This window comes from Hermetia illucens, chromosome 4 (genome assembly GCF_905115235.1).
Source record: "Hermetia illucens chromosome 4, iHerIll2.2.curated.20191125, whole genome shotgun sequence".
NCBI classification, from domain to species: Eukaryota; Metazoa; Arthropoda; class Insecta; order Diptera; family Stratiomyidae; genus Hermetia; species Hermetia illucens.
The window spans coordinates 87,720,075-87,732,080 of record NC_051852.1 but is presented as its reverse complement, the minus strand read 5'-3'; the positions used below and the strand labels follow the sequence as shown (position 1 = coordinate 87,732,080).

The window sequence follows — 12,006 nt, the reverse complement described above, 5'->3', positions numbered from 1 at the left end:
AATATCCGCAATGAGTTTATGCCAGATAGGGCAGTCGCCAACTGCAGTTTTGTCATATGCTTAAAAATCGTTCTAAAACGCCCCTAATCATGGATGATTTGTCGACCAGTAAAATCCCTAATCGAACCATTGAAAGGCTCACGAATGCTAGAGGATTTAACCGTGATGCAACACGTGTAATGCTACATTAAACATTCAAACAGTAAAAAATTGTATAAATCAGTTTTATTTAGCTTAATTATTTACGAAATAAGAAAAGTTGAAAAAAAAATTTACAAAGCTAAAAACATAGAAACTACTATTGACAATAACATAGTCATGAAACCGACAATAGCTGTCGAACTAGCAGAGTTGCCTTGTTTGCAGCTTTCAATGTATTCAAAAAGTTGTTTGTAGCTTTGCACTCTCTTCGGCAGGTCTTCCTCGTTGTAGCCGATCAGACCGATAGTCGAGTCCTGTAACCAAACAAAATGACTGCGTCTTTCCACGAGCCAACAAACAATATCGTTACACTACCTTGAACAGCAAATGCTTTTTCCCATTATAAATGTTGTACATTTCAAAATCTGGGGCTACTTGGAAATAGGAATCGATGGACGAGAGAGCGTTGATAATGCTGTTCGTCTTGCTAGAACCTCGCCGAACGACAACCTCGCCATCAACGATACTAGTCAAAACACATTCGGAATCCACACTGAACCCGGGATGAGAGGCCAAAGTTCCATTGCGGCAAATCACGCGGAAATCATATTCATTGATATTCAAATCGAAAGCATGATCTAAAAAACAATCTATTTAATTAAGAAATTTAAAGAAAATACGCAAATTACCTTTTAATGATTGCAATTCTAGTATAGCAACATCACCGCCTTCATTCAAACATTTCAACGCACCGTCATTGCCGTAGTAAGGGTTCTCATCATCCGCCGAGCACTCATCTCGCACTGAAAATAGATAGAGGTAAAAGTCCACTCCAAATACTGAGTCTCCCAGACTCACCAGTTGATGGAGTTCCAGTAATGTTCACATCGGACCGACTTCTATATTGGACAGGATTTTCCGTCACTGCACTCTTACACAAACTGCACAATGATGACTGAACATTACTTGTCCTATGATGCCTGAAATCTTTTGCTCCTGGGGCACATGATTCACCAAAGAATCTGGACATTAATAAGCCATAACGACATTCCTTTCTGTCTAAAAATCCACGAGATTTGCCGACATTGACGAAAGCCATTGAAGCGGTTCCTCCGAATTCTGGTATACAGGCACGTGCCCCACGCAAGCTTTCAAATGATTTATATTTAGAACCTTGGTGGACGACTGTCACTACAGAAGAGTACTGGTCTGTTTGAGTTTCGAAGTATAAGGCGGCAGTAAGATTGTACAAGCTAGAAGTGAAGATGGCCATATTAACGAAATTGAAGAGACTGACTGTCTTCCTAATAACTTTACCTTCGAGCCAGGTAGCCGAAGTTTGAGTCAATACCCATGAAATCAGCACGGTCCTGGCTTATGGCATTCAAACAATCTACAACGTCATTTGCAGGCTCTAAACACTCAATGAGAGGCATAACACCACTGACGATGGCACCTGCACGGGCAACTTCACACTTCTCCTTTTCTTCTGGTGATACCGTGCACCATGACAAAAGAGTATCACACTCAGTTCTTGGAGCAGCTCCGCGACCCACTAAAAGTATAAAATAGTTATTTAACTTTCAATCATTATAAAGAATAAGAAAACAGTCCCCAGTTTAGTTCTTACCGCCTTGCATATGATCAGCAGGTGATTGTACTGTTGTCTGAATCATTTGGAAACTGCTAGGAATTAAGATATCCGCTAAGATTGATTGCCATCCTCCTTGCGTTCTTGCTTTATATATCCATGAATCAAGTATTTTTCCTAAATCTATGGATTTGGACCTGTGAAAAATTCAGGTTATATTTTTATTGCAATCCTACTAATATGTGTACATAAACATCTACGCCTATCAAGTATATTAAATTTGAGAACTCCGTGCAGCCTGTGTGACCCATTCGTAAATGAAAACAACCGACCACAATTCCCGAGCCAATTAAAGTCCAGAACAAGTTCTCCGATAAAGAAAACAGAAATAATATTTTTGCCATATTTTAACTAGTCAACAAGCAACCATCTATGTAAAAGCACGACGGCCGAAACTAAAATGCGTTCAATAATGTAATATTTTTTTACAGGGTATGGGTGTCAAATGAAAGGGCTCGATAAGTCCTTTTCAAATCTAATCTTATTTCGGATACAGGATGAAACACAGGCAAGCTCATTGGATCAGGAGATTGAGGGGTCAAAATGTAATCCCGAAAAGTGAAACAGGTTTCAGTCTCAGAACCTACCCAACCGAAAAATCTTAATGTATTACGCACCAAAGGAGAGTTCCGATCAATAAGAGAAGGAGGCTTTCTATCAGCACCTGAATGCAGTCTACATGAGGCTTCCTAAAAATGAAATTGTGATCGTGAATACCAAGGTGGGCTCTGTTAAAATCTTACTCCGACATATGATAGGAAAACACGATCTTGAGGACAATAACGATAATGGCGAAAGATGTATGGATATCTGGGGATTCCACCGCCTCGTCATTGGCGACACATCGTTCGAACACTTAACCTGCCATAAGGTCAGTCTAATTTCAATTGACCGGCAAAGTATATTAAATCAGATCGATCACATCGTAATCAGGAGTAGATTTAGGAGCTGTCTTCTGGATATGCCAAACGACTCTGACATAGACCTCGAACGAGATCATCACTTGATGATTTCTTGCCTCCGCTTCCGTGCTCTGCATCTCCTAGAGGTGGAAAATCTCGACCCCTCAACATATTTAGCTTTCACGATATAATTGTTGTTCAGTAGTCGAAAAGCAATCTTTCTGATCAGACGATAGACATCTTGAGTAGCTCGCCAACGAATATTGGTGAGCATTGGGCTACAATCAAACGTACTCTTTTCTCTGGCATCAGGTTGTTGGCCATGGCCCAAAAGGAGACCATAAAATCTAGTTAATTGGCGAACCTTCTAAGTAACACGAACATAAGGACATATTGTGAGTGGAAGCAAACGTAACGCATCTGTGCTCCGAAGCCGCTACAAATCATGGATAGTGTAGCATAGTTTGTACGGGCGGTATGATAATGAAAGAATCGACTCCCAACCCCATTCCAGTGGAGCAATCTAACAAAACTTACAACTGTTGTTTTTAAACTATAAGCAGTGGGCATCTTAACATGGGATTACAAACGTCTCATTTAAACAAAAGTGAAGTCACCTCAGTAATCAATGTCTATGGGAGACCCTGCAGAGTTGGTATTTCTTGTTTCTGTCGTACATATTTGAGTACCTGAAATCTGCCCCAATGAGTGGAATTAGGGATGATCATTAGGTACATCCGCTAGGAACCTAAAATCCTGAAAAGTATCAGAAAACACCTCGAAAGATTGATCAATAGAGAGCAGGCTGGTCTCACATCCGCACCCTTTGGATCATTTTGAAACAGTGTACCTAGGGTAGATCTCCGCTTTACCTACTCTTCATCGATTTCAAACTAAAAAAACCTCATCGCGAACATCAAGTTGAGGTTGTTCCGCGCCAACTATCTTGAAACAAGTCAGGAACTTTGTGTATTTCTTTTATAAAGAAATTTGAGTGTACATTTGTCCCATTAGTAGCACGTAATATATACATATATTATGTGAAAGTATCCCCTTTCAAGTGATATTGACATTCATAGTTTTGAATTTGCAGTGAAGCGACAGCTTTGACCTATTATAACTTTGTTAGTAATTTGTAATTTGGCAGGATCATGCTCTATACTGTTGCCTACATTGCTGCATTTCATGATTCTAGGGTGAACTTAAGGGGGGTTTTCCTGTCAATGACTAAAAATTATAGTAATGTACTATTATTAACTTTATTTGAACAGGTATCGGTATGGAGGGTATTTCGGAGCCTAGGCACCATATAGTGGCAGCCTCTTGATTTTTTCAGATTTTTCGGTTTGGTAGTTTCTGAGAATGGTCCCCATAAAGAAAGAAAGAAAGAAAGACCACTTTCAACTTTTTGAATACGGGCAATCTTAAAGTACCAATATTCGATGAGAAGAAGGCGTGAACGGAGTTATCAAATAAATCTATAAACTAAACGCAAAAATTTTTAAAGGAAAAATTACTAGATGAATGGCGAAAGACGATGTTGTGTCGGATCTACAAAACCTACATATCGTTTTGGCGCACGTTCCAAAAAATTCCTGTCCTTGGAATGTAAAATTTCTAAAATTCCAATTTTCTCAACAGATTTTGTGGCAGTAAGCTCAACCATCACCAAGTAAATTGCATTTAGTCGACAAGCTTCACACGGAACTTTAATTCAGCTAATCATTATATAGTATAACTTACGAGCTTGCAATTACAACACTCCATGGTTCCTTTAGCCAAGAGCAAGGACTTGTATTGTTTTTCAAAACTTGCATCGTTCCATCCGGGCAAAGATAACTATATTGACTCGACTTATTTGAGGACTAAAAGGAAAAACAAAATGTTAACATTCATCGCAATTTTAAAACATATCCACCATAAATTACTTTTTCAAAATCTCTGGCTTCTTGTAAAGATACAAACGCAACGTTGTCTCCTTGATCCAGGCATTCGAAAACTTGCGACACGTTGTCGCTCTGATAAGAGCAGGATGATTTGTTATCACAGAGCTCGCACAGGTTTGAATATTTCTTTTCTGAAAGGATCCAAGTTAGGATATTTATTCAAGCTTTACTGATAATGATATTCAAGTTTAGGTTACCAAAACTTGATCAAATGGCAATACTCACTCAGTTGAGCATCCTCTACGCGATCGTGTGACCATACACCAGGCCGGCAAGCTTTACTGAAAAATCGGCTAATTGAGCTGGTTTCAACTTCAATCGTTGACATTGAGGCGTTACAAACTTGTGGGACGGCATTTCTCTCGAATGTTTTCAAAAATAGCTCCGTCCAACGATGCGCCTTTCCATAATAAAATCCACGGTGGCAATATCCCTTACCTTGTAGTGTAGCAAGTCCGCCGGAATGTGTTCTCCTAACTAACACCACTACTTGGAAATCAATCGGGGCTGTATAATATAAATTCAAATCTTAGTCAAGTCAATCCTTAGTCAAAAGCTTATGATTTCTAGGGAACATATTAAATTTCATTACATACCCTCTAGCCTATCCTTGTGTCGGAGCTCTTTGATAATTGTCAAGTCAGTCCACCCTAGAACTGCGAGGTGAGCCGTGCTTTCTGCCGAAAATGAACCAAAATCTGCCGTTCCGTTTATGATACGTTTTGCACACTCTATACTGTCCTGCACATATTGACAAGCAACTTCAGAATTGCCCCTTTGGAGTTGCGTACATTCTGAAGTGTACTTTGGTGTAGCGCATATTTTGTATACTGAAGCAAGAAAAATAAAACATTTGTTATTTTGAGAAATATTGTATTTCCTACTTTTACTTTCAACGAACTATAACTGCTTAATGATTGCATAATTTGCTTTATGTTAATAAACAAGTTGGAAACCCAGAAGCTGCGCTCTTTAGGCATAAAACGATTTGAATTTTTCTTATGCAAGCAACTTTTGATGCATGTTTTTCCATTTATATAATGCATAGCTAAAAACTCAAAATATTTACTCATGTATTTCCAAACTTCAAGATATATGTATGTACATATATAACAGCTGGGCTGAAAAGTTCGCAGCCTAACACACAGCTGATACCACAAGTATTAAATCCAGATGATTTTTAGTTAACCCTGTACAAATTTGACAGCTGTCGAACTATTAGTTTGTGGGATAGAGCATTTTGAGTCATGAAACTTTTATTAATTTGAAAAAAATGGATAGAAAGGAATCTCGTGTGTTAATCAAGCATTGCTTTTGCCGAAAAAAATACTGTCGAAGCCAATGCTTGACTTGATAAACATTACTCGGACTTGAACCAGGAAAATCAACCGCTGAGAAGTGGTTTGCTAAGTTTAAACGAGACGAAGTGAGCACCGAAGGCCATGCACGCAGTGGGCGCCCCAAAGAGGATGCTACCGACGACAACATCGGAAAAGTTCACAAAATAATTTTGGATGATCGCAAAGTAAAGTTGACCGAGATGGCTGAGGCTCTAAAGATATCGAAGGAACGTGTTGTTGAAAGTTCACAATCGAGTTAACGATTCTGTGCAATGTTTAAAGCTCTTCCTCCATAGGAAACCCGAATTTATGCGTTGTCACATGACAACGGACGAAACACGGCTCCATTATTTCACACCAGAATCAAAACGATCATCATCTAAGTAGACTGCACGTGGTGAACCGACTCCAAAGCGTGTAAAGACCAACAATCGGCTGGCAAGACAATGGCATCAGTATTTTGAGATGCGCATGGTATAATATTCATCGACTATCTCAAGAAGGGAAAAACCATCAACAGCTACTATTACATAGCTTTATTGGACTGTTGATTGGGTGGATCAGCCACTTAACCTACCGCACCCCCCATGACTAATATAATGTCCAGATTAATCCTTCTCACAAAAAAAACAAAAAAGTGCGTGAAAATAAGACTTCTAATGTGGTTTCCCTTTAATCGCGTAGCACTGTATATTGGGTTGGGGAAAAAGAAATATCGTATTTTGTCAATGGGTGGCGACACTTAAACATATCTTGTGTTGTAGTTATCGGATTAGGTCATACTATACGGCGATTTGAAGACGACAATCTGTGCTACAAGTGTCTCTTTAACAGTGCTGTGATCGTACGTCTCAGTCTCAAGTTATAGCGCGTGAAAAATGGAGTACATCAAGCAAGAAATTTGCCATATTTTACGTTTTTACTACCTGCGAGGTAAAAATGCAACGAGGGCGGCCGAATTTTTTTTTTTTTTTCAAAAGGGAATGTTCGCTTCAAGAGCTGATCTCGTTCAACCGATATTTGTAACGCTAGTTACGCGATGGGACCATAACGCACTTGAATGTCAATACTGTCGATAAGAGGAAGATTGTATAAATTGGAAATAGCATCAAAAATGTTATGTTAATAAAGAAAGGAGTGTGGGCATGTAACCATAACAGCTTGAATTCCCATGGTTCGAGAGAACTTTCAATGCTTGCTTGATATTGGCCGTTTACGTGCCTGGTTAGAATTTTCAAAAAAGAGCGCAAAGTGGTAAAGTTAATGCAACTGTCGAAGCTCCCGGAATGCCAGATTTCAGTCGGAAATTATATCATTTCTATACTGAATCAACTATTCCTGACTAGTATAAGAAAGCACATGCAATTCCAGGTAACCGCTTAAAGAAACTTATTCAGAAACAAAAAATTAGCGCAATTCTGGTTGAAACACGATTTCTACCTAGCCTCTCATATCATTATTTTCTAAGGTTTTGTGCAGAAAAGGGGTGTCAATTCTTTTTCCACCAAATCTAGCCTAGTATGAGGTATCAAATGAAAGGTGAGTACTAGATTAGTACTCGCCGTTAGTTTTGACATGAGTCTTAAGGCTGTTAATAATAGTGTAATGTGCACTAAACTTTCCAATAACACGCCTTGCATTGCTGTATAATTAAATACTTCTAAGGAAAACTTAAAGAGGTTTCTAGAGAATTCCCAAAATTCAGTGATGTACTATATGTTGTTGGCCTAAATTTTAAACAAAGACATTCGGGAGTGTTTTTTATGCTTAGATACACGAAACTATTGACTTATTGGCAGTTGTAGTCGGTTGGTGTTAGATTTTGTCTGATGTACGTCTCTCTACGTTAACCTTAAGTTTATTAAACCTGTTTAGCGTTTGTCTGTCACACGTATTTTTCTCGGAAATGGCAATATCGATTCAAACGAAAATTGGTGGACATGTGGGCTTTGTGATATGCCATGCGAACAATGGATGCCACGATTTTTGTTGAATTAAAAGGGGAGAGGTCTGTCCTCATATATGCGTTAGTGTTTTTCTACACACATTTAAGTTTTGATTTTCAATGCAAAGCAAGAAAGTAATGGATGAAAGAGTACGAACTTAACGTGAAATAGGACCTATTTTCAAAAACTACCAAACCGAAACGTATGAAAACAATTATGATGATGCGGGTATATAACATGTAGGCATCATTTTCGTATCATATCCTTTCATATAGAATTTCCGCATAGATGGTATGGTATTGACATATATATCTGAATTTGCTACATTTCCCCTAGATAACCCTCAATTTCACTCGAAGCTGTCGAGAATACGTTTAAAAACGCTCAGAAACTACGAAGCGCCGAGTGTGTATGGGATAGCTGCGGAGCTACCCAGGGCAAGAAGAATGGCGATAGCGATTAAGTTTCATGAGCTCCTACGCCATATTTGTCCTGACGAAACTAACAGAAGAATGGTCAAAAAACTCAATTTGCCTAATTTATAAACAAGTCGGAATACCAGGAATTGGACGCTTCGGGTATAAGGTTTTGCATTCGTCTTGTGTGAGAAATTCCCTATTTACGCTTTCCCATTCGGGTATACCTCCAATTCAAAATATTCCTTGATATACATATGTATTTCCAAAACTCTAACTCCGCCTGTCATAAAAGTTCACTTCATATGATGTTGGCATCATACACGTCTTAGATTGCGATAAATTCCCGTGAAATACACAATTTTGATCTGCAATCAATTTTTTAAAAATTGCTGGATTTTTGTCAAAATTATGCATTATATTATTACTTATAACCGTGCCGAATTTTAAACTTCTAGCATGTGCTTAAGTTACTAACTTTGTTACATGTTACACTTTTCGAGGCACATATTTTGAGCCTTCACCTATGTTCCACCCGGCATCAAAAATACCACCAGCTTCGAAAATTACTAATTGAGGCCTTCCATTTGATACCATTCTATGAAAAAACAATGTCCAGCCCCTTTTAAACCTAATGCAAAATAATGTCATCGTTGTCCGTAAAGAGATTTACAGACCACACGCTCTCCACAACTTTCGAGACAATTGGTTGTGACAAATGACATCGAATGGATTCTAATGTTTTGTTTTATACAAAACCTTAAAAAGATGCAAACTTTGCTGAAGGATATCGTTGTTGTGTTATTAAAAATAATGGAAAGAAGGCTCAACCCCTCCCACATATTATTGGCGAATAACAGAGTGAATTTCAACGTGAAAAATGAACGATTGACCAGATATTCTCAGTCAAACAGGTACTGGAAAAACTTCAAGAATATTACGTTGATATTCATCAAATTGTCGTTAACTTTAAACAGATATACCATAGTATCGATCGCTAGGACCTGTATACAATTTTGTTTGAATTTGAAATCCCAAGGAAACTGAGTAGACTCCCAAAATGATATGAACATCCTGAGACTTTCGAAAGAATGCGTGAAGATGGCACTGGCCAGCTTGACAAAGTAACGAAGAAAATAGACTTAAAAATAACGAAGAGAAATCCAAATCATGAAACAAACATAAAAAGAAAAAATGCCACATTAAACAATTATAACTTCAAACAACAAACGAGAATTCCTTGTAAAACAAAGTTCATACGATGTAAAACTTTGATTCAACCGGTCCTGTGTTAGGGCAGTAGGACTTGAAAAATTAACGAGGCGGGAAAGTAAATAATCATTGTTTTCGAACATCACTAAATGACAAATGAAATATAACAGTGAGTTATACTTACTATCCGACCACCAACAACCTTATAAGGATTCGAAGGTTCCAGGGGGAAAGCCATGTACATTGTCTGGGCAACAGAGGAACTTCCAAGCGTCTAAGCAAAAGTAAGGTGGAAGATAAATGGCCGCCTTGGAAACTTCAAAACAGGTAGGAAGATTCAGTGGATAACGAAAGCTGCTCGGTTTTTGAAATTGTCATAGGTAGGCTTTCGATCAAGAAAAATAAAAGAGGACTTCAGGAGGCCAAGTACCGACAATGGACTATAGCGCCAGAAAAGAAGAAGAATTAATATTAAATGAATTAGGGCGAGTTAATCAGAAAATTACCTTGTGTCGTTATTCTCCTACAGTGTTAAAAAAAAAACTAAAAAACCATATTGGGAATCCACCCACAGAAGTTATTGAGCAATTCTAATTAGATATCAAACTTTCTACTACCTATTAATTTTGTTCATTCTACCTTTAATATTAAAGCCTTTCGATAGTAGAGTTCGTTGTATTTATGAAAAAACTTCACTTATCAATCAATGAAATCGTTACTAGGCAAATGCACTGGGTTCAAAAGGCACATCTTGAAGTGCGCTGATAATTTTTGGAGTGGGTTTCATAATGGATCAGAAGCTCTGAGACTGATAGCATACGCCCAAATTTAAAGGTGCAATTTCATCAATCCAATCAAATGGATTCGTTATGTGCACGCTTGCTTATCTTCAACGCCCGCCAATTTTTTTTTAACTCAGTAGCGCTTAAGATAACAAGGTTTACCAATCCATCAAAAGTCTCGAATTCTGGAAGCATATCTCTGAAATCACCAAACCCATATCGTCAGGTTCAAGGAAACAGCAACCAATATTGGGACGGTTAGCGCAGGTTACACTTGAACCACTTCATTTTGTAATCAGCAGTGCACTAAAAGCTTAACGCCATGTTTACCAGTGATTCATAATGATTACAACCACTAATAGGTTTTAGTATTTATAGAACATAACGCAACCACATTGATTTGACTTTGAAATTTCGAATTTGCCTAAAAATTGTGGTTCGACTAGTGAATTGCCAGCATTTATCGCTCTGAACCACTTGCGTAGAGTATTGGGTTTAAGGTGACTTAAATGTGTATGTTGAGTGTCCAAAGTTCCAATCAAAGGTGGGTCCAAGCCTAGCTTGACAAACAACATATCTAATCGCCAATTTGAGATAACCACTCAACGATATGAATAGTCAATTCTGTCCGACCAATCGATACTTTCCCTGGACGTCATGTTCGTAACAGTAATTGGGAATTCTTATGACCTCGCTGATAAATTTAGAATAGCAACAGGTTCAGCGTTAATGGATCAGTCACTTCATGCGAAAATCGATCCAAAACTTGAGAATTATATTAAAGCTTGCTATTGTTTATTGGAGCTATTATGAATTTAAACATTTAAATTTTGAAAATTCGTTACGTAAGCCTGCAATCGTCAATACACTGCACTCACCGGCATCGACACTAAGCGCAAATATTCCTAACGCAAGGAGCGCGTATTTGACCCACATTGCTCAAACGCACTTCTCTACAAACTACCGTGTGAAGTGAATGAATCTGCACTTTGCTAACACAATAGCAGTAACGTAAGAAAACGGCACTACTCTCAACGAACAACAATCGGTAACTGAAAGAGCCTTATTAGCATTCTTCGTGCACTCATGGAATCAAACAGAAATCTATATCTAATCTTATCAGAATGTTATCTTGAAATTGGACTCTTTCCATATCAGTATGGGTGTATTATATGCGTACGATTACTCCCCTATTTTACCTGAAGCGAAAACACCCGTTTATACTCACTTGATACATACGCGCCAAGTAAAGTCATTTTAAGATATCATTACTTATTTAACGTTTATTTTAGGTATAACCATATGCTGAGATAATTCGTTAGATTATAAATTTTCCTGGGAATACACTTCCTATGAGAAACTTAAATAGTTTCCGTTGAACGTGAGTACATCCACAAAAAATATTTATAGGTATGTATGTATGTACAAACTCAAAGCAGTAAAATTCGCAAAGTGGATGACTGACGCCTGTTTTCTTAGAAAATATTCACGCATTCTCATTGACTGAATGACGAGTGTAATCGACATAATTGATACTGAACAACGTGCAAGTTCGAATGACTCACAATAATAATTTTTATTTGAAACTTAATCACTATTGAAAAACCTGTCTTTCCTTTCTAAGATACTTAAAAATTCTTCTAACGCTACTTATAATAAAGGAAAAGGCA

The 12,006-nt window shown here is 37.9% G+C and overlaps 1 protein-coding gene across 1 annotated transcript; it reads right to left on the bottom strand.

Moving 5' to 3' along the window:
- Positions 1–208: 208 nt before the first annotated feature.
- Positions 209–11,404, bottom strand: LOC119655169 (transferrin-like). Its single transcript, XM_038060919.1, has 11 exons — positions 11,215–11,404; positions 5,237–5,470; positions 4,866–5,147; positions 4,623–4,771; positions 4,438–4,559; positions 1,772–1,929; positions 1,459–1,696; positions 1,000–1,394; positions 831–944; positions 517–779; positions 209–455 (listed from the first exon to the last, which is right to left on the bottom strand). Exons 1-11 carry the CDS (start codon positions 11,270–11,272, stop codon positions 273–275), a joined length of 2,196 nt encoding a protein of 731 aa, XP_037916847.1. The 5' UTR covers positions 11,273–11,404; the 3' UTR covers positions 209–272.
- Between the last annotated feature and the right edge of the window lie 602 nt (positions 11,405–12,006).

Coding starts and splice junctions, on each gene's coding strand:
- LOC119655169 (XM_038060919.1), bottom strand. CDS start 11,272: ATGTGGGTCAAATACGCGCTCCTTGCGTTAGGAATATTTGCGCTTAGT. Junction 5,471..11,214: donor TGCGCTTAGTGTCGATGCCG/GTGAGTGCAGTG, acceptor TTCTTGCTTCAG/TATACAAAATATGCGCTACA. Junction 1,395..1,458: donor TTCGGCTACCTGGCTCGAAG/GTAAAGTTATTA, acceptor CTTCACTTCTAG/CTTGTACAATCTTACTGCCG.